The sequence below is a fragment of the Hemiscyllium ocellatum genome, chromosome 6 (assembly GCF_020745735.1).
Source record: "Hemiscyllium ocellatum isolate sHemOce1 chromosome 6, sHemOce1.pat.X.cur, whole genome shotgun sequence".
In the NCBI taxonomy this organism is placed as follows: domain Eukaryota; kingdom Metazoa; phylum Chordata; class Chondrichthyes; order Orectolobiformes; family Hemiscylliidae; genus Hemiscyllium; species Hemiscyllium ocellatum.
Window position 1 is genome coordinate 92709669 of NC_083406.1, and position 19885 is coordinate 92729553.

The 19885-nt window shown below is 38.6% G+C and overlaps 1 protein-coding gene across 1 annotated transcript in view; it reads left to right on the top strand.

Moving 5' to 3' along the window:
- rfc3 (replication factor C (activator 1) 3) overlaps positions 1-19885 on the top strand; it is a 35916-nt gene that overhangs the window by 14889 nt on the left and 1142 nt on the right. The window contains exons 5-8 of the mRNA XM_060826779.1: positions 2381-2562; positions 5698-5834; positions 6456-6554; positions 11325-11394. Of these exons, the coding sequence (XP_060682762.1) occupies positions 2381-2562; positions 5698-5834; positions 6456-6554; positions 11325-11394 (488 nt within the window). The remainder of the gene's footprint in view (positions 1-2380; positions 2563-5697; positions 5835-6455; positions 6555-11324; positions 11395-19885) is intronic.

Below are 19885 nucleotides of genomic sequence, written 5' to 3' on the forward strand. Positions count from 1 at the left end.
ATCTTCTTCCTCATTTGAGCTGTGGCTTGAAAACTAGCCAAAATCATATGGGGCTGTTTAGTGAATATTTTTGAGATTGAAACCAACTGGGAGCCTGGCTTCTGGTCACCACTTTTGCCTGAATTCACACCTAGCCAAATAGCCACTTATTCTGGAGAAACATCATTATTGTCAGCAGATGGCAGGACAAAGACTGATAGAGATGAGTCTTGATTGATTGATTGTTTTTTTTCAACCCTTTGGACCACTACCATCTTAAGTTGAATCATTCTGGCAGCTCAGCCCATTGATCTTGCCGTGCCTTATTAATTAGATTGTGGTTGATCACTAACCTCTTTGCCCAATTCCTGCGCCATTTCCAAACCCTTGATAACATTTGTCATCAAATTCTACTTGAACATGCTTGGTAATTGTACTTGCACATTTCCTGGGGTAGAGCTTCCCAAAGGTCACCACCCTCTGAAGGAATTCCTCTTCACAGATTTCAATAGCTTACCCTAATCATGAGATCATGTCACCTGGTTCTAGACTCGCCAACCATGGAAACAGCTATGTCCATCTTAACATGCTCTGTATGAATTTTTAGTCCAAGTCAGTTGCCATCTTGATGTTTGAAGGTCTAGAAAAGACAAATCCTGTGGCCTTGTTTACCACACTTGTGTGGAAATAGATTTTCTACTCAGCCAAAAGGAAATTATAATTGAAAATAGCAAGAATATTATGGCTGACCTAACCTGTCCAGATTTATTACAGCATAATGTTTCCAACAGTCTGCACATGTAAAAGAGCTGCCTAACTAATGTATATTGCCCCTGTAAAAAAACAGAGTGGAAATAAATAGTTGTTTTTCTGGTTGGCTAGTGGTGTGCCTCTGACCAGTGTTGGGACCATCATTGTTTACAATTTTCACCAATGATTTGGAGTTAGTTACTAAATGTAGTGTGTCAAAATTTGAAGATGGCACAAAGGTGAGTGGTACAGCAAAATGTGCAGAGGACACTCAGCCTGCAGAGGAATACAGATAGGTTAAATGAATGGGCAAGGGTCTGGCAGATGGAGTACATTGGGAAATGTGAGTCCATACATTTGGTAGGAATAACAGCAAAATGGACAATTTAAATGGTGAAAAATTGCCGCCATGCTACTGTGCAGAGAAACCTGGATGTCCTTGTGAATGAATCACAAAGTTGGTTTGCAGATGCAGCAATTAATTAAGAAGGCAAATGAAATATTGACCTTTGTTGCAGGAAGGATGGAGATTCAAAACATGGAGCTTCAGCTGTATAGAGTATTGTGTACTGTTTTGGTCGTCTTACTTGAGAGAGGAGGATATACTGGCACTGGAGGGGATGCAGAAGAGGTTCACTAGTTGATTTCAGAGTTGAGAGAGTTGGCTTATGAGGAGTGAGTGAGTAGACTGGGCCTATCCTAATTGGAATTTAGAACAATGAGAGAGATCTTATGGAAATGTATAAAATTATTAATGGAATAGATATGTTAGAAGACAGATGGTTGTTTCCATTGGTGGCTGAAGGTAGAATAGGGGGCATTACATCAAAATAAAGGGGAGCAGATTTAGGACTGAGTTGAAGAGGAACTTATTCACCCAAAGGATTGCAAATCTGTGGACTGCTCTGCCAATTGAAGCAGTTGAGGCTACCTTGTTGAATGTTTTTAAGCCAAAGTTAGATTTTTGAACAGTAAAGGAATTCCGGGTTATGGTGAATGGGTGGATAAATGGAGCTTCTGTTATCACATTCCAATTCTCCAGTTGTTGCCAGGACAAGGCTTTTGGGTCTTTGTTTCCAATGCTTGTCTTTGACTATCTTCTGTCTTACTGTGGCTAGAAATCCTTTTTGGTTTCTGAACAACTTCTCTTGATCCAAGCTTTCTATACATCCAGCTGATTCTAAGCATCCTCTATTATACTGGCATTTCAAAAGCTGCTCTCCTTTATCCTTTCTTCTGAGAGTCTAACTTTTAAGCTCCATGCTGTTGCTTTTAGATTTCCAGACACTGTATAAGTCACTGGCCACATCGCTTGTTGTAACTAACCTAGCTTGGATTTCATTATTGGGTGTTAATTTGGATATCATCAAATCTTCGTACTTGAAATTGTCTACTGTCTCTCTACCTTTGGTCCTTCCAATCTTAACTTTTCCATTGCTATTTTGAACCATAATATTGGTCTTTGTCTCATTTATATTCAATTTGAAAGACACTATCTTTTGAGTCGGATTGGCATGGTCTTTAACTTTGTTCTGACAAAACAACACAGCATGATAAACAAATTGTACATGTAGATACAAAATCTATAATAACAATGTAGGAAAAAAGCAAAGCAATAAATTCAACATTCTCATTTAAATTATTCTTTCAGTTGTATTGCTGACAGAAGTTGATAGATTAACAAAAGATGCCCAGCATGCCTTGAGGAGGACAATGGAAAAGTACATGTCGACCTGCAGATTAATTCTTTGTTGTAACTCAACATCGAAAGTCATTGCACCTATTCGTAGCCGATGTCTTGCAGTGCGAGTCTCTGCGCCCAGCATTGAGGAAGTAAGTGTTCTTGGCTTGATGCAGTTCTTGATTTTAGGATTTTACTTGACCACATAATTCATCTATTAAATTGAAATGCTTCCCTGATTATTCGCTGCATATAATAATTTCAACTTCCATAGATCATTAGTGTCATAGCTCAGTCTGAACCCTTCTGTATTGAGTTCTGTGGCCTCTGTCGCCTGACTGAACACTTTTTGTCTCATTCGTGTGCATGAGAAGTGATGGGGATTGTAAGAGACAAATAACGTTCACTTTTAGTACAGGACTGAGAGTTGGTGGTTAATCATAATATAAAAACACTCGTAACTTTTCCCTAATTTTTGGAAAATCTATTCCACAAAGAAATGTGAAATGTGTTTTCATTTTTGTAACTGGTCAGCAAGAATCAATTGCGTCTGTTTATTTTCCCTTAATCAGTAGAAACTTAAATTTGGCAATATGATATCACTGTCCTATTCTGTCTCCCGGCTTGTTATGTCTTAAAATTTCTCTCTCTTCTTAAAAAGGTTTTAAGTGTCTGCTCTAAATAATCTTGAAATAAATCTTCAACAGTGCTATTAAGAATGTTATTATCATAATACTATCTTTAAAACACAAAACCAATAATTGAATCCCAGATTAATGCTCCAATAAAACAATTTCCAATCCAATCACAGCGGCTTTAAATTTAAATTCTAATAATAGTTCTGGAATATAGAACTAGCCTCAATAATACTGACCGTGAAACTATCTATTGCTGTAAAAGCCCAGTTGCTTCACTAATATCCTTTTGTTAATGGAAGCAAATCAGCAGCCTGTACCTGATCTGACATCCTCATGAGTCCTGACCTACAGTAGTTTGTTTGATTCTTAATTGCCCTGTGAGTAGGCTAGCATACCTCTCAGTTCACAGGACAGTTGGAGTGAATAAATGCTGGCATTGCAATTAATGCCTGCATCCCATGAAAGAATTATCATAAAAAGTGCAACTTAATGAGTGGCCTTAATGCATCCTAGAAAGCTAGGCCACCTGTCTTACAGTCAGACCCTGGGCAAGGATTGCTAAAATATCGGTGTTCCAAACAGATATCAAATCATTAAGCTCCCAAGTGAAGGTTTAACGTGGCTCTTCCCCTTTACTGACCCATCCCCTTGGTTGGTCAGAACAAGGTTAATGTAAAAAGGATGCTTTTTGTTTGTTACTGCCTTTCTCCCAAAGCAAATAATATTTTGAGATACCAATTTAACCAGGCTTCCTGAGTTAAGAGTTTATTCAGTATTAAATGTAAACAAAATGAGATGTGAATCCAAATAAAGATTAAAGTTAAAAGATCAATGGTAGCTTTGGAACATAAAGATTACAGCAGAAAGTTGGTAGTTGAATAATTGATATTGTAATTCTTGGCTTTTGCAGGTTAGTTGAAATCTGTTAGTTGTGTTTTTTTTTGGTTTGTTGGGAGCTGTCAATGCTTGAGGTCTTTTATCCTGTTGCCTTCTGATACAAGAATCCTTTTACCTGAAACTGAGATGATCAGAGGGTGGTTCTTCAACTGTGACGTTCATAGCACATTATTACACGAAGCTAATCAAAATATTATGCAAACCTCTGTTCATTAGCACACCTCCTTCCACATAGACTAGGGTTCCAGTAGGTTTTTAATTCTGTCCTTGTATGTTCCTGGAAGGTAAAAATACAAAATATGCTTGCAAGAGATGACCTTCTGCTGAGAGAGGAAGGCAGTCAGCATCCTGATGTCACTCTTGCGCTCACTCTCTCACACTGCTTAATATCTGCAAGTGCTGCAGTCCATGGATCCCAGATAGGAATTTGCCAGACAACACAAAATTTACATCTGCAATCCTTTTTTTGTTGTAATTCTCCTTTATTTCTGAAAAAAAACACTCATTTAAAAGTTTAAAAATGTGTGCAGTACTTCAGGTTGTGACCTGTTGTCATGACATTTTTAAAATTCAGTTGTGCCCATCAGAAGAGCCAAGTAAGTTGGCTATATAAACATTTCTAGGAGAAAGTGATGACTGCAGATGCTGGAGATCAGAGCTGAAAATGTGTTGCTGGAAAAGCACAGCAGGTCAGGCAGCATTCAAGGAGCAGGAGATTCCTGAAGAAGGGCTCATGCCCGAAACGTCGATTCTCCTGCTCCTTGGATGCTGCCTGACCTGCTACAACACATTTTCAGCTCTGTATAAACATTTCATCAGGAAGACTATTACAGTGTTTCTCAAATCATATTTTCCCAATGTGACCTTTTTTATCGCTTTACAATTAACTCCCTACCTTCAGCCACATTTCCAACTCCCACACATTGTCCCATCCCCTTTCCTAAGCTCTGCCCCCATATACATTGAAGTCCCTTCACTTGTACCACTCCTGCAGCTATTCTCAGCAGCTCTTCCCAATCAACCATCCTCACCCCATTCACAGTCATCAAGTCAGCAGCTCCTCACTCTTGATGCTCAGAACAGGCGAGAGGTTTCTGAGTTCTGATGTGACCTTTGCATTTGGAGTTGTGACTATAACTTTGGAACTGCTAGACCTAGGGGACTAAATTCTTAGGGTCTGTTGCAGGTGTTATTTGTCAAGAATGTTTGCTAAGACACAGGCAAAGAACTTTTTTTCACACCAATCAGTCAGGTATATATTCTTGTATTGAGAATTTGGAAGATGCTACAAAGTAAAAATGTAGGGTTTTCATAGTAACAGTTCACTTAATGAATCTAACAAACAATAAATGTATATTTCATGCACTCACAGAATGGAATTTTAAAACATCAAATATATATATTATACAATCCAATGGAATTTGACTTGTTCATTTGCAGTGCTATTACTTGGATGATAGAAGCATCTTTGGTTAACAGCAAAATGATTGGCTCAACACAGACAATGCTACTGTCGATTTTTAAAAAAAACTGTACCTTTGTATCCTTTGTAGATTCCGATCATTAGCGTTCTCATTTAAATGCTTCAAAGTTATCAGTGTTTCTGACATCGATCATTTAATCTTCACACCCAATGACAAGTGCAAAATAAATCTGAGGCAAATATTTGGAAAATTCTAAGGCTGGAGGTCTTCATTTAGACCATATTTTACAACATTGTGAACATGATAATTCATGCTTATCTGTTCCCAGATTTGTCATGTGTTGAGTGGAGTTTGTAAGAAGGAAGGTCTTGTTCTTCCTCAAGACCTGGGTAAGAAAATTGCAGAAAAATCCAATCGCAACCTGAGAAAAGCATTGCTTATGTGCGAGGCCTGCAGGGTTCAACAGTAAGTAACTCATTTTTAAAAGATATATCTAATTTATTCTTGACTATTAGTCGAAATACTGTTTTTACCTCCTCTCTTGAGAAGGTGGTAATGTATCCATGTAACTGAATTCAACTTCTGAAGCTTCTACAGGTAGTTCTGCTATAAGTAGTCTTTCATTAATGCAAATTGACTGTAATGCAATTGGTGATGAGGGAACGCTGTTTCTAAAATGCAAACTTTTAAAGTACGTGTTAGCTATAACACAATTACATTGCCAACATTTTTTTTAATTGCATTGGTGTTGCACAATTTTTGTATAGCACAGGGTGGCACAAGAATGCAACTATCGCAATCTGGAAGAAATACTACATGTTGAGACATGCATCTATTACTTGTTTCATAACATAATGATACTATAGTGACAGCTATGCTGCCATCCCGTCATGCTACGCTTTGTGATTTCATGCATTTTGAAAATACTCATCATTACACACATTTTAGAACATTTTAAAGTAGCAAAATTGAAAATGCATAATTTTCTACTAATTTAACTACTGTGCATTTGCTCCTAAGAACAGAAATGAGAGACTTGAGATTGTTTTGATTTTACTTGTAAATGCATTTTTATACTCTTTTTAGATATCCATTTATAGCAGATCAGGATATTCCTGAGACAGATTGGGAAATATATCTCCAAGAAACTGCTAATGTTATTGTCAGCCAGCAAACACCACAAAGGTAAAGCTCCTGGAATTTTCTTTATTTGCAACCAAAAATGGAGGGATTTATGCTTATATTTTTGGCCTGCAATCTATTACATGATTCTTATAGTGTTTGGGTTTTGCCATGATTGAACTTACTGTCACAAGTCTTTTTTTTCAAAGTAAATATAGACTAGGTGGAGCTGAAAGTTGACCTTCAGCTGAAAGCTCAATATGTCATTTCGTCTTAGTTGAGGCTCAAAAGTCAGCACTTGGAACCTCACATAAGATTAAGACGTAGAATTTGGTCATTCGGCCCATCGGCCCTTGGTCATGACTAATAGGTTTCTAAACACCATTCTCCTGTCTTATCCCCATAATCATTGATCCCCTTACCAATCCCCTTACTTTTTCTGACTTAAATACATGCAAAGACTTGGCCTCCAGAGCCCTATGCAGAAATGAGTTCCACAGATTAACCATTCTCTGGTGGAAGAAATACCTCCTCTTCCTCTCAGTTTTAAAGGTTTGTCCCTTGGGCCGAAGGGCCTGTTCTGTGTTGTATTGTTCTATGTTTTGTGTTCACTCTGAGGCTGTGACCTCTGGTCCTAGCCTCTCCTAGTGGAAACCTTATCTCCCTGTCCACAGTATCCCGGCTTCTCCATATTCTGTAAGTTTCAATCGGATTCCCCCTCATTTCCAAACTCTGAGTGCAGACCCAGAGTCCTTAACTGTTCTTCATTTGACAAGCTCCTCTTCTGTGGAATCATTCTTATAAACTTCTTCTTCTGGATCCCCTGCATCAATAGCATATCCTTCCTTAGATATGGGGCCCAAAACCCCCCATAATATTCCAAATCTGGTCTGACTAGAGTCTTATATAGCCTCAGCAATACATCTCTGCTCTTGTGATAAAGCCCTCTTGAAATTGTATTTGCCGTCCTACCTGTCAACTGAACCTGCATGTTGTTCTAAAGAGAATCCTGATCTAGGACTCCCAATTCCCTTTGTGCTTTTGCTTTCCAAAGTCTTTCACACATTTGTATTCCATCTGCCACTTCTTTGCCCACACTTCTAGCCCTTCCAAATTTTTCTGCTGCATCCCCACTTCCTCAACACTATCTGCTACCTATCTTTGTGTCATCTGCAAACTTAGCAACTTCAGTTCCTTCATCCAGATTGTTAATGTATGATGTGAATAGTTGTGATCTCAATAAGGTCTCCACTAGTCACTGTCTGATATTCTGAAAAAAATCTTTTTATCCCCACTCCTTGCCTTCTGCCAGTCAATCAGACCTTTATCCATATCAGTACCTCGCCCCCAACTCTGTGGGTCCTTTTCTTATTTAGCATCACTTTGTCAAAGGCTTTCTGGAAATCCAAATGGATCACATCCAGTGGCACTCCTTTTGTCTAACTTGTTCATTCAGGCATTACCTCCCCTTAATAAAGCCATGCTGACTCATCCCTATTTTATCATGCACTTTCAAATACTCTGCAATTTCATTCTTAATAATAAACAGTAAAACCTTATCAACGACCAAGGTCAGGCTCAACACCCTACACTTTCCTGTCTTCTGCCTCCTTTCCTTTTCAAATAGGCCTCTAGGGCCCTCCTTGACTCCACTGATTTCTGAAGGATCACCACCAATGCCTCCACAATCTCCTCAGCTATCTTTTCAGAAAGCTGGAATGTAATCCATCTGGTCAAGGTGATTTATCCACCTTCAGACCTTTTTCAGCTTCCCTAGTACCCTCTCCTTAGTAATGGCCACTACACTCATCTCTGCCTACTGACTTCCTTGAGATTCTGGTATTATACTGGTACATCCATTGGAAAACAATGCAAAATACGTATTTAGTTCCTCTACCATTTCTTTAAAAATCACACAACACCAGGTTATAGTCCAACAGGTTTAATTGGAAGCACTAGCTTAGGAGCACTGTCCTTCATTACCACCTGATGAAGGAACAGTGCTCCGAAAGCTAGTGATTTTCAACTTTGTACACCCCATTTCAACATTGGCATCTCCAAATTATCACCATTTCTTTGTTCCTCATTACTACTACCATAGCCTCATTTTCCAGAAGTCCAATGTCCACTTTTGCCTTTCTCTTGCCTTCTTCATTTTGTGAAAACATTCTTGCAAACTTCTTTCATATTACTAGTTGGGTTTCTTTTTTTATTTCATCGTCTCACCCCCTTTATTGCTTTTCTCGTTATCCTCTGCTGATTTTTGAAGGCTTCCCAGTCCTCTGGCTTCCAACTAATCTTCACTACATTGTCCCTGATTTCCCTTGTCAACACTGGTTGCATAATCCTGCATTTAATGTTTCTTCGTCCTTTGAATGAATTTTTGCTGTGCCTTCTGAGTTAGCTCCAGAAACTTGCCATTGCTGCTGCACCATCTTCCTTGCCAGGATCTCTTTCCAACAAATTCTGGCCGCCACCCCTCTCATGTCTTTGCAGTTGCCTTTACTCAATTGTGATATTGTTACTTCGGACTCCAACTGCTCCCCCTCAAACTCCAGGGTGACTTCTATCATATTATGGTCACTGCCCCCTTGGATTTCCTTTATCTTCAGCTTCCTCATCGGGCTGCTTCATCTAGAAATTCCATGAATTCCTTTTTTTGAAGTCTGTTACCAACCTGATTTTCCCAGTCTACCTGTATATTGAGTCTCCCAAGATTATTGTAATAATGCATTTCTAACATTCCTCCTCTAACTCCTGATTTATTTTCTTCCCCACATCCTGATTTTTGCTATTGGGGCTTTATTTTTCCCTTTACAGTTCATCACCTATTACCATACAGATTCAATGCCTTCTGACTCAATATCACGTCTTGCGATCAACTTAATTTCACTTCGTACTAACAAGGCAACCCTACCTTTCTACCCGTTTGCCTGTCCTTTCGCCAGGACATGTATTGTTGGATATTTAGTTCCTAATCCTGATCCCCTAACAGTCACATCTCTGAGATACCCACAATATTGTACCTGCTGATTTCAGTCTGGGTTATAAGTTCATTTACCTTATTTCATAGACTGCGTACATTTAAGTACAGAACCCTCAGTCCTGCATTTATTATCTTAGTTGTCCCTGGTCAAGTTTGTCATATTGGAACAGCTCCCTCATTCCCCACTACTGTTGCCCATTCCCCATGAATTCAGACCCATTTTTCCCAAACCAATCTATGAGCCATGCATCTACCTCTTTATTCTTGCTAACTCTGTGCCTATTTGCTTGGCTTAGGTAGAAATCTGGAGATAATTACCTTTTTTTGATTCTGCTTTTAAGGTTAATCCATAGGTGCTCATATTCACTTGCCTATACCATTGGCACCTGTGTGGACTATGACAAATAGATCTTTCCCCTCCCACTGCGTGTTCCTGCGCAGCCCAGATGAAATATGTGAATGTTGGTGTCGGGCAGGCAACAGGCTTCACTACTTTGGATCCTGGCCACAGAAAACAATATCTATTTCCAACAATGCTATCCCTGAAAACAACTTTTTTTTTTAAAAAAAAGCTTATGAACTATGAGACAAAAAAGCAAGCGCAAAGCACGTCTTTTCCTCTGCTTCCAAATTCCCTGAACTGTATATACACTCAGCTGTGACTCACTTTGGATGTAGTCTCTTCTTTCTGACCAAGCGAAGCTTACCAACATACAATGAGATAAGATAGCTGAAATAACATAGTCTGTGGCAAAAGCTATGCACCTGAAATTAAGGCTTGTTTATTGGGGGATGAGATCACAGAACACATTGCTCCCTAGAACAGACATGAGATTGATGGCAAAAGTAAGTCAATTGTCTATGATAGCCATCTGGGACATTTAGAAGGATGTAACACAAGTTGGGTTTTAAGAAGGATCCTAAGAAAGAAATTCTTTAAAGGATGAATCTAATGCAGGGCTAAGGTATAGAGGTAGTAGAAGCTCAGGTGAAAACCGGTATGATAGCATCTGGAAAATGAAACCATATCTAGTAACTACCAAATATGAGAATCTTACATTGAAATTTGAAAGAATTTGTCTCCTGACTTCTTTTCAAAAGTAAATAATTGCTTGTGAGCAAAATTAAGTGACAAAAGGTGCAATGCAACAACCTTTAATTTTTTTCCCCCTCCTTTTCATTATTTCTTCATTCCTTTCTTGGCAGCATCAATATTTATAAGCACCTTTTCAAGCATTTATTAGAATTTGACAAATCTTTGTTCTTAGGGTCTTGATGTTATGTTGTCGGGAAGGTACTGTTACAGTAATTTTCTTCTTCCTTCCTCACTTATCCTTTCCTCTTTCCTTGAACCTATGTCAATGAATCCTATTTTTGCCTTCACCTTTTAGGCTATGGTAAGGTGGCACTTTGTACAGTAAATTATACATGTATTAGAAAGTCTTGGAATGTAGCTCTATTTGGCTATTAATGATATTGCAGATTACACTGTAGATACTTTTTCAGTAGAAGTCATCAGCTTTCTGGTTTGCTAATATTTAAACAGCATAGCATTTCATGGTATCAGCACAATTTATAATGAAATTTTGTGAAGTCTGATCAATAAAATATCCATATAAAAATGTTATACTGTATTAAATGCAAACTTTTATGGCATTTTTGAAGCATTTTATAGTGAAGTTATAAAGGAAAAAGAGGCAACAAGCTTTGTTACAGTATGTAAATTAGATCACTCTCTCAAAGCATAATTAGTGCTGAAATATTAATTTGGTCCTAATGACAATAAAAAAGCTTTCATTAAATTAATTATACAAAACATTGTTTAAGATGTTTGTCTCTGCTTTTAGACTGCTTGAAGTGCGTGGACGGTTATACGAGCTCCTGACCCACTGCATACCACCTGAAATTATAATGAAGGTATATAACAGATTTATGACTTAATTTATGTTACATGATACTTGATGTTCTCTGGCCAACTAAAATTCTTGGTATATTTGAGCAAGTTGGCCATCTTGGTCACAAAGCAATAGCCGTGTCAGTGACGCAATGGATTCTTTAAGTCCATGTTCAAGTTTAGGCAATGGGCATCCACCAACATCATAGTTCAGCCTGCAACACAATTGCACCCTGGATGCTCTTGGTAACCCCATTGATATTAGGTGGCTGAACAGAAGCCTTGGTTTATCTGGAGATAACATAAAAGACCCATTTGCTATTGGAAATTCGAGCCAATGTGGTCTAAAATGAGTGCATTCTTGTGAATATGTTCTCTGGCCATATGTCCACGGCTGTCAGTCAGTGTGTTAAGTTTATGGGAGGTATGGTGAAGGAGGTGTTCTGCTGATTGGTCAAGGAGCTCATTGAATACGGGCAGACTTGGGTTGGAATAGACCTATTTATAGATTTCTTTGCAGTTAACCTTATGATGTAAAAGGCGTAGAGCAGGAATGTTGCTCAGGGACCGATTGAAGAGTACATGTGATGGTGCACATCATTTAAGTTTGGCAAGAACCGATTTGTACCATGCAAGGACATGGTATTCTCTAGTTGAGTACATGATGGCATGAGCAAAGGTCCTTGGAGACCTTGCCAGTGATCCCCATAAGGAAGAAGTACTTGTGGGTTTTAATTTTTTTTCTTGTAGATATGGTGTGCTTTCTGTAGTTAAGGGTTCTGCTGGTGTATCAGTTAAACTTGTTGAGGGATTATGCTAGGTGGAGGATTATGTTTTAATGTGATGTTTGGTTCCTTAGTATTAGTGCTGTGGAAGCAGGGCATTCAGCCCATCAAGTACACACTGACCCTCCAAAGAGCATCCCACCTAGGCTCACCCTGTACCCTATCCCAATAGCCCTGCATTGCTAATCCATCCACCTTAAGCATCCCCGGATAGTGGGCAATGTAGTACGGCAATCCACCTAATCATCTTTGAACTGTGGAAAGGAACATTCACCTACACGGAGAGAATGTGCAAACTCCACACAATCGTCCGAGTTGGAATCTAACCTGAGTCCCTGGTGCAGTGAGGCAGCAGTGCTAACTGGGCCACCGTGCTACCCATTGATTGTGTTAAACGATTTTACAGATCCAGAGTTTTAGACACTTTGCCTTGCAGTTGTCAGGCTCAGTTTTGCAATATTATTATTTTAACGTCTGAACCTGTAGGTTTCTAGTTTTAATTAGCATAGGTAAGCGTTTGGAATTGGATTGTGGCTAGCTTGTTGGTGTACAAGTTGAATTGAGTGAGGTGAAGACAGATGCCTCTGATAACCTGTTCAGCTGTTTCTTCGAGCATTAGTCTTGTTACCCACATGTAATCTGAACCATCTGTCCCAGACTAGCAATAAAATGGCTATTCCTGATGAAGGGCTTTTGCCCGAAACATTGATTTTCCTGCTCCTCGGATGCTGCCTGACCTGCTGTGCTTTACCAGCACCACTCTAATCTAGACTCTGGTTTCCAGCATCTGCAGTCCTTGTTTTTAACCTAGCAATAAAATGGTGTCAGTAACCTAAGGAGTGGAATATTTGATATTTTGGCAAACTAGACTGTCTTGTATTACGCTGAGCTTAATGGCAATTTTACCTGTTTAGAGATTCCATTGAAAGGCATCTTTAGTAAGAGCTATTATTATGAGGACTTGACCATGGGTGCTTCTTTATTAAGACCTCTTTGGTGAGCACACGATGTGCTCTCCATTTCTAGCTTAATCAACTATCGGATAGGTGCTGCACTGCAATTTTTAGGCATACAGATAACAGATATTGGCTGGTAGTTTGATAATTTTGGCTGTTTGGTTTTAGGATTTTGGTGACCTTAGACATTCACCAGGATTTTGACTTGGTTAACAACGTATGGGCTTGGGGCCAAAGTTTAAGACTTCAGTGAGCATGTTACCATAATGAACAGCAATGTCCAGCTTGCTGATTCGTTGTACTACATGGTGTTAAGCGATTCGGGGCAAGATCTAGAGTTGTGCTATTTATTCACTCTCTGGATTTGGAATTCTCCACCATTTTCCAAACAGTACCTTTCATTTGTATGAAGGATGTAACTCTACCTGATCGGAATTTTGAAAGTGCTTGGCAATAATGGTTGCTGGGCTATTTCAAAATGGTACAGGCCTCCAGTCTGAAAAACAACCCTCCACCATCACCATCTGTATTTGACTTTTGAGTCAGTTCTGTATCCAAATGGCTAGTTCTCCCTGTATTCCATGGGATTTAACCTTGCTAACCAGTCTCCCATGGGGAACCTTGTCGAACGCCTTACTGAAGTCCAAACAGATCATGTCCACAGCCCTGTCCTTATCAATCCTCTTGGTTACTTCATCAAAAACTCAATCAAGTTGTGAGACATTATTTCCCATGCGCAAAGCCATGCTGACTATTCTTAATCAGTCCTTTAAGTGCAAGCAACATATTTGACAAGTATAAAAATAACTTCAGCAGATGCACACAAAAGGCATTGATGCATAGGAAGATTTTACTTGACATTTAAGGATCTATACATCCAATCCAGATATATTCAAGACCCAGATTCTGACCTCTTCCCAGAGTCCTGCTGGGAGAATCTCATGCTAGGGAGATTGCAAGCCCATTCACCTTTTGTGTGATTTAAAAGTCTCAAAAGTTCTTGTCTGAACAACTTAAAAGCTTACTTAAGTGATTACCACAATTGAACCTGCCCCAACTATACTTCCAGGCAGTGCATACCCTAACTACTCAGTATGTGAATCAGCTTTTCTCACCACTTATTTGCTTATTTGGCAAAACACTTCAAAATTGTGGCCTCTGGTTTCATCCATTTACTGTAACAGGTTCTCCATATCCACTCACGTATTTGAAAACATCAATCAAATCTCCTCATAGCCCCCTCTTCTCCAAAGAAAATAGTCTCAATTTCTCCAAAGTTAAAAATCACGCAAGACCAGGTTATAATCCAATAGGTTTATTTGGAAGCACTAGCTTTCGGAGCGCTGCTCCTTCATCAGGTGGTTTTGATGAAGGAGCAGCACTCTGAAAGTTAATGCATCCAAATAAACCTGTTGGACTATAACCTGGTGTTGTGATTTTTAACTTTGTACACCCCAGTCCATCACTGGCATCTCCAAATCATCAATTTCTCCAATTTGTTATCTTAATTAAACTCCTACACTCTCTCTCATTTTACAAAATGGTGAAGAATTCCAAATCCAGAGTGAATGAGGAACCTTCCATAAGTAGCACAACTCTGGATCTTGCCCTGAATCCCTTGACACCATGCAGTACAACGAATCAGCAAGCTAGACACTGCTGTTCATTACTGCAACATGCTCACTGAAGTCTTAAAAAACAGCCAGACCTGTACGCAACACTGCAACTGAACTCTAACAAGTGTCTTGTACAATTTCATCTTTCTCTCCTGTTCTTATACTCAATGTCCCTATTTCTGAACCATAGGGCCCTCTGTGCTCTATTACCAATTCACATTACCTCTTCTGCCACCTTTAATGTCTTATGTAGGTCTCTCTGCTCCTGCACACACTTTAGAATAGTACCCTTTTATTTTATGCTGTTTTGTGCAAAGTGTGTCACTTTACACTTTTTCATATTGAACTTCATCTGTCAGCTATCTTTCTACTAATGCTAACTTCTTTCATGTTGTCAGTTTTCCTAGTTTCTTTGAATTTCTGGGAGCTTTTCTGCATCATCTTCCATGACAATAGTCCCAGAATAATTATTTATTTTCTTTGCCATTTACCTATCCTCATTATAAATTCTCCTGTTCTGAACTTTAATGGGCCCATATTGATCCAAGATTATCTTTTTTTTTGTATACCTAAAGAAGTTACACAATCACCCTTTTTCATTAGCTTGCCTCTGTATTCTTTTCTTTATGTTTCAGTTTTATATTGCTCCCAATTCTCAAACTTACCACCTTTTTCTTGCATTGTTAAAAGCCACTTCCTTTAATGTAATGCTATCTTTAATTACTTTAGTTAATCACAATTGGTTCGCCTTTCCCTTTAGGTGTTTGTGCATTAGAAGAATGTAGATGTATTGCAAAACTTGAAATATTTCTTTAAATACTGATTACTGCTTGACGAGAGTTAAAATTGTGTTGTTTTCTTAATCCACACCACAGCCAAACTTTCCTCTTCCAACATTTTAGTATTGTTTGTTCAGATTTAAGACCCTAATTTCAGAGTTAACTATATTACATTCAAACTTAATGTAAAATGTTATCATTAAGGTCACAATTTCTCAAAGGCTCCTTTTTAGAGTGAGATTATTAACCCTTTCTCATTGCATAATAAATTTAAAATAGCCCGATCTCTTTTTGGTTCTTCAATATATCGCTGAAGAAACCCGTCCTCTATAGTAGTGCTGATTATTGAAGTTGCCTTTTATTGTGATATTACCTACATTACATTGCATTGCATCTCTAATTTCCAAGCTTATACTGTGGCCAACATTGCCACTACGGTTTGGTGGCCTACAAACAACTACCAACATTTGCTTCCTCCTACTGTTTCTTTCCTCGATCCAAACTTATTCCATATCCTTCAATTTGAGATTGTCACTTTCTGATATACTAATTTTGTCCCTTATCAAACATGCAACCCCACCTCTTTTCTTTTTGTGTATTCTCCTAAGTGCCAAATATCCTTAGGTATTTATTTTCTAATTCTGGTCCACCTGTAGCCACTATTCTGAAATGGCAATTAAGAAAGATGTGCACACCTGAATTTCTAACTTGTCCTCAAACATTTGTGAATGCTGAGTGCATTGGAAAGAGAGCCTTTAATTTTGCCTTAACTTATTTTTTCATTTTTGTTCCTACTTGATGCTTGCCTTTGCTTGAACTTCTACATTTTGGCTCCCACCTTGCCAATCCAGTTTAAACTCTCTCCATCAGCACGAGCAAATATCCCTGTAAGAATATTCATCCCAGTCCAGCTAGGATGCAATCCATTCATCACGTACAAGTCCTAGCTACCCCAGCACTGTGCCAGTACTCAGAAATTTGAAGCTCTCCCATAAGTTCACTGGCATGTAGAACTGGATGTATGTGTCTTCTATACAGTGCCGAGTCACACCAAATATCTGTTCAGTTTATCTGCCATTTCCCTATTTTTCGATTAATTTCCTGTTCAGGTTCATGCTGTAGAAAACAAATATTCAGTTTACATTTATTTTCCTTTTAAATAACTGTAGAAATTCAATGCCTATTTATTTTTGTAGCTAGCTTTCTTTTGTACTCAAATTTACCCTTCACTAATCTTTTAGTTCTTTATTCTTTAATATTCTGTTCAATCTTCTGACTGGCCATTTGTCTTTACAGAATTATATGCTTTTCCTTTTCAGATTTATGCTATCTTTTAACTTTAGCTATGGATGATGCATCTTTCCCTTATCTATTTCTCTACTGTGAAGAAATACTTTTACAAGTGTTCTGCACTATCATTTTATATTTAAATCCTTAAATGAAATATTCATCATCTTAAATATCTGGCATCCCTACTTAGCTAATCCCATAACCTAATTTCCAAGTTCACTTTAGCCAGCTCTTTCTTCATGCCCTGATAATTGCCTTTATTTAAATTTAAAACACTAGTGTTTAACCCTCTCTCACTTCCCTCAAACTGAATAATTGCTATTAAGCAATGCCTTTACATTTGTTGACTGTCCGGGTCATTACCTTGACCCTTTTGTTATGAACCAAATCAAACCATATCAAGAATGTATGGTCGAGGCTAACTTTTATCTCAGGTTAACCTTTAAGGTGCTACATTCCAGGTGTGACTCAATTGGTTAAATTGGTTAATTAAAACAAAACACTTTCTTCCTATACCACAGTTAAAATGCAAACAAACGAATACTTAAAATAATATATTGTTTAATTGTTGCTCATCAACTGTTTTAATATAGCAGCATCCTACGCATACAACCTTGGCAAAGGCAAATTCACTTGCTATCCCCTCCAGTTCAGGAGAAGGAACACCAATTGAATGAATCCGGCAGCAAAGAGAGCTGTATCCAGCAGCTTCAACTCCAAACCCCAACCTCAATAACTGAGAGTAAAAATGAAAATCCTGGATCTGTGTGAGCCTGACTCCAGCCACTATGCTGCTTTTGTCTAATTTTTTAAAAATCCCAAAGCTATTTACTCTGCTTTTCATAGAGCAGAAACTTCAGCATCATGTTTACAACACACCCTCCTTCAAGAAAAATAGCACAGAACAAGGCACATATCGTCATAATTCACTGAATACAATTCTCCTATCATATTGTGCCAATAAAGAATTTCCACATTTAATATTTACATTTGAAAAAATTATAGAAAGCACACCTGGAGCTAAGATGAATTGTGATCTCATTTTACATTATTTAGAGTCATTGAGATGTATAGCATGAAAACAGACCCTTCGGTCCAACCCATCCATGCCGACCAGATATTACAACCCAATCCAGCACCCAGCCCATATCCCTCCAAACCCTTCCTATTCATATACACATCTAAATGCCTCTTAAATGTTGCAATTGTACCAATCTCCACCACTTCCTCAGGCAGCTCATTCCATACACGTACTGTGTGAAAAAGTTGCCCCTTAGGTCTCTTTTATACCTTTCCCCCTCACCCTAAACTTATGCCCTCTAGTTCTGGACTTGCTGACCCCAGGGAAAAGACTTTGTCTGTTTATCCTATCCATGCCCCTCATAATTTTGTAAACCTCTATAAGGTCACCCCTCAGCCTCTGAAGCTCCAGGGAAAACAGCCCCAGCCTGTAGCTCAAATACTCCAACCCCGGCAACATCCTTGTAAATCTTTTCTGAACCCTTTCAAGATTTACAGCATCTGTCTGATAGAAAGGAGACCAGAATTGCACGCAATATTCCAACAGTGGCTTAACCAATGTCCTGTACAGCCATAACATGACCTCCCAACTCCTGTGCTCAATATTCTGACCAATAAAAGAAAGCATGCCAAATGCCGCCTTCACTATCCTATCTCTGCGACTCCACTTTCAAGGAGCTATGAACCTGCACTCCAAGGTCTCTTTGTTCAGCAACACCCCCTAGGACCTTACCAGTAAGTGTAAAAGTCCTGCTAAGATTTGCTTTCCCAAAATACAGTACCTTGCATTTATCTGAATTAAACTCCATCTGCCACTTCTCAGCCCATTGGCCCATCTGGTCAAGATCCTGTTGTAATCTGAGATAGCCTTCTTTGCTGTCATCTGCAAACTTGCTAACTGTACCTCTTATGCTTGCATCCAAATCATTTATGTGAATAACAAAAAGTAGAGGACCCAGCACCGTTCTTGTGGCACTCCACTGGTCACAGACCTCAAGTCTGAAAAACAACCCTTCACCACCACCCTCTGTCTTCTACGTTTGAGCCAGTTCTGTATCCAAATGGCTAGTTCTCCGTATATTCCGTGAGATCTAACCTTTCTAACCAGTCTCCCATAGGGAACCTTGTCAAACGCTTTACTGAAGTCGATATAAATCACAATTATTATATATTACATAGTTATTATATGCAGAATATATATAATATATACTATACTATTTTTGTATTCAGTTCCAAATTACAATTTTATTTACATCCCTGTGACCACATTAGTGATAAATTTCCTCAATAGTCTATTCCAGCAAATTTCTATGTTACAAAGAAGTAATTTATAATCCTGTCTCATTACACCTTACTTGATTTGAATAATCTATCTCATTGGCTATAGAGCATTTTACTCTAAGAAAGTGTTCCGAAAGTACTCTGCCTCGGCTACCTATGTCAAACAAACTTACCTAATCTGTATGGAAATTCATTGTGTCAGAAGGCTGTGGAGGCAAGCTGTTGAGTATATTTAAAACTGAGATAGTTTCCTGAGTATCAAGAGTTACAGAAAGAAAGTAGGACAGTAGGGTTGAGAAACTTACCAGCCATGACTGAATAGCAGAGCAGACTTGATGGGCTGAATGGCCTAATTTCTTCTGCTATGTCTTATGGTCTTATAAATTAAAATCACCTTTGTCACAGGCACCCATTATTTCTTCTTGTATATACTGTCCTACAGTGTAATTTCCGTTGGGGATCTCTGAACTGCTACCACAAGTAACTTCTTACCTTCACTCCATCTCCTCTGGACCCAAACTTATTCCATATCGTGATGTCCTGAATAAAGGTCATATCTCCTTATTGTACCGTGCCACTATGAATTAACAGAGTTATCTCTTCACTTTTCTTTCTTGGTTCCTGTTAATCCTAAATATCACCAATCTTTGTCACCTCAACACATCTTTAATATCTGGAAACCAGCTGTTTTGCTATATGGGTGGACTGAAGAAGGTAGGAATGAAATTTTGGCACATCCAAATTTTATAGTTGTGCTGGTGTGGACATTTTGAAATTTCTCACTAAT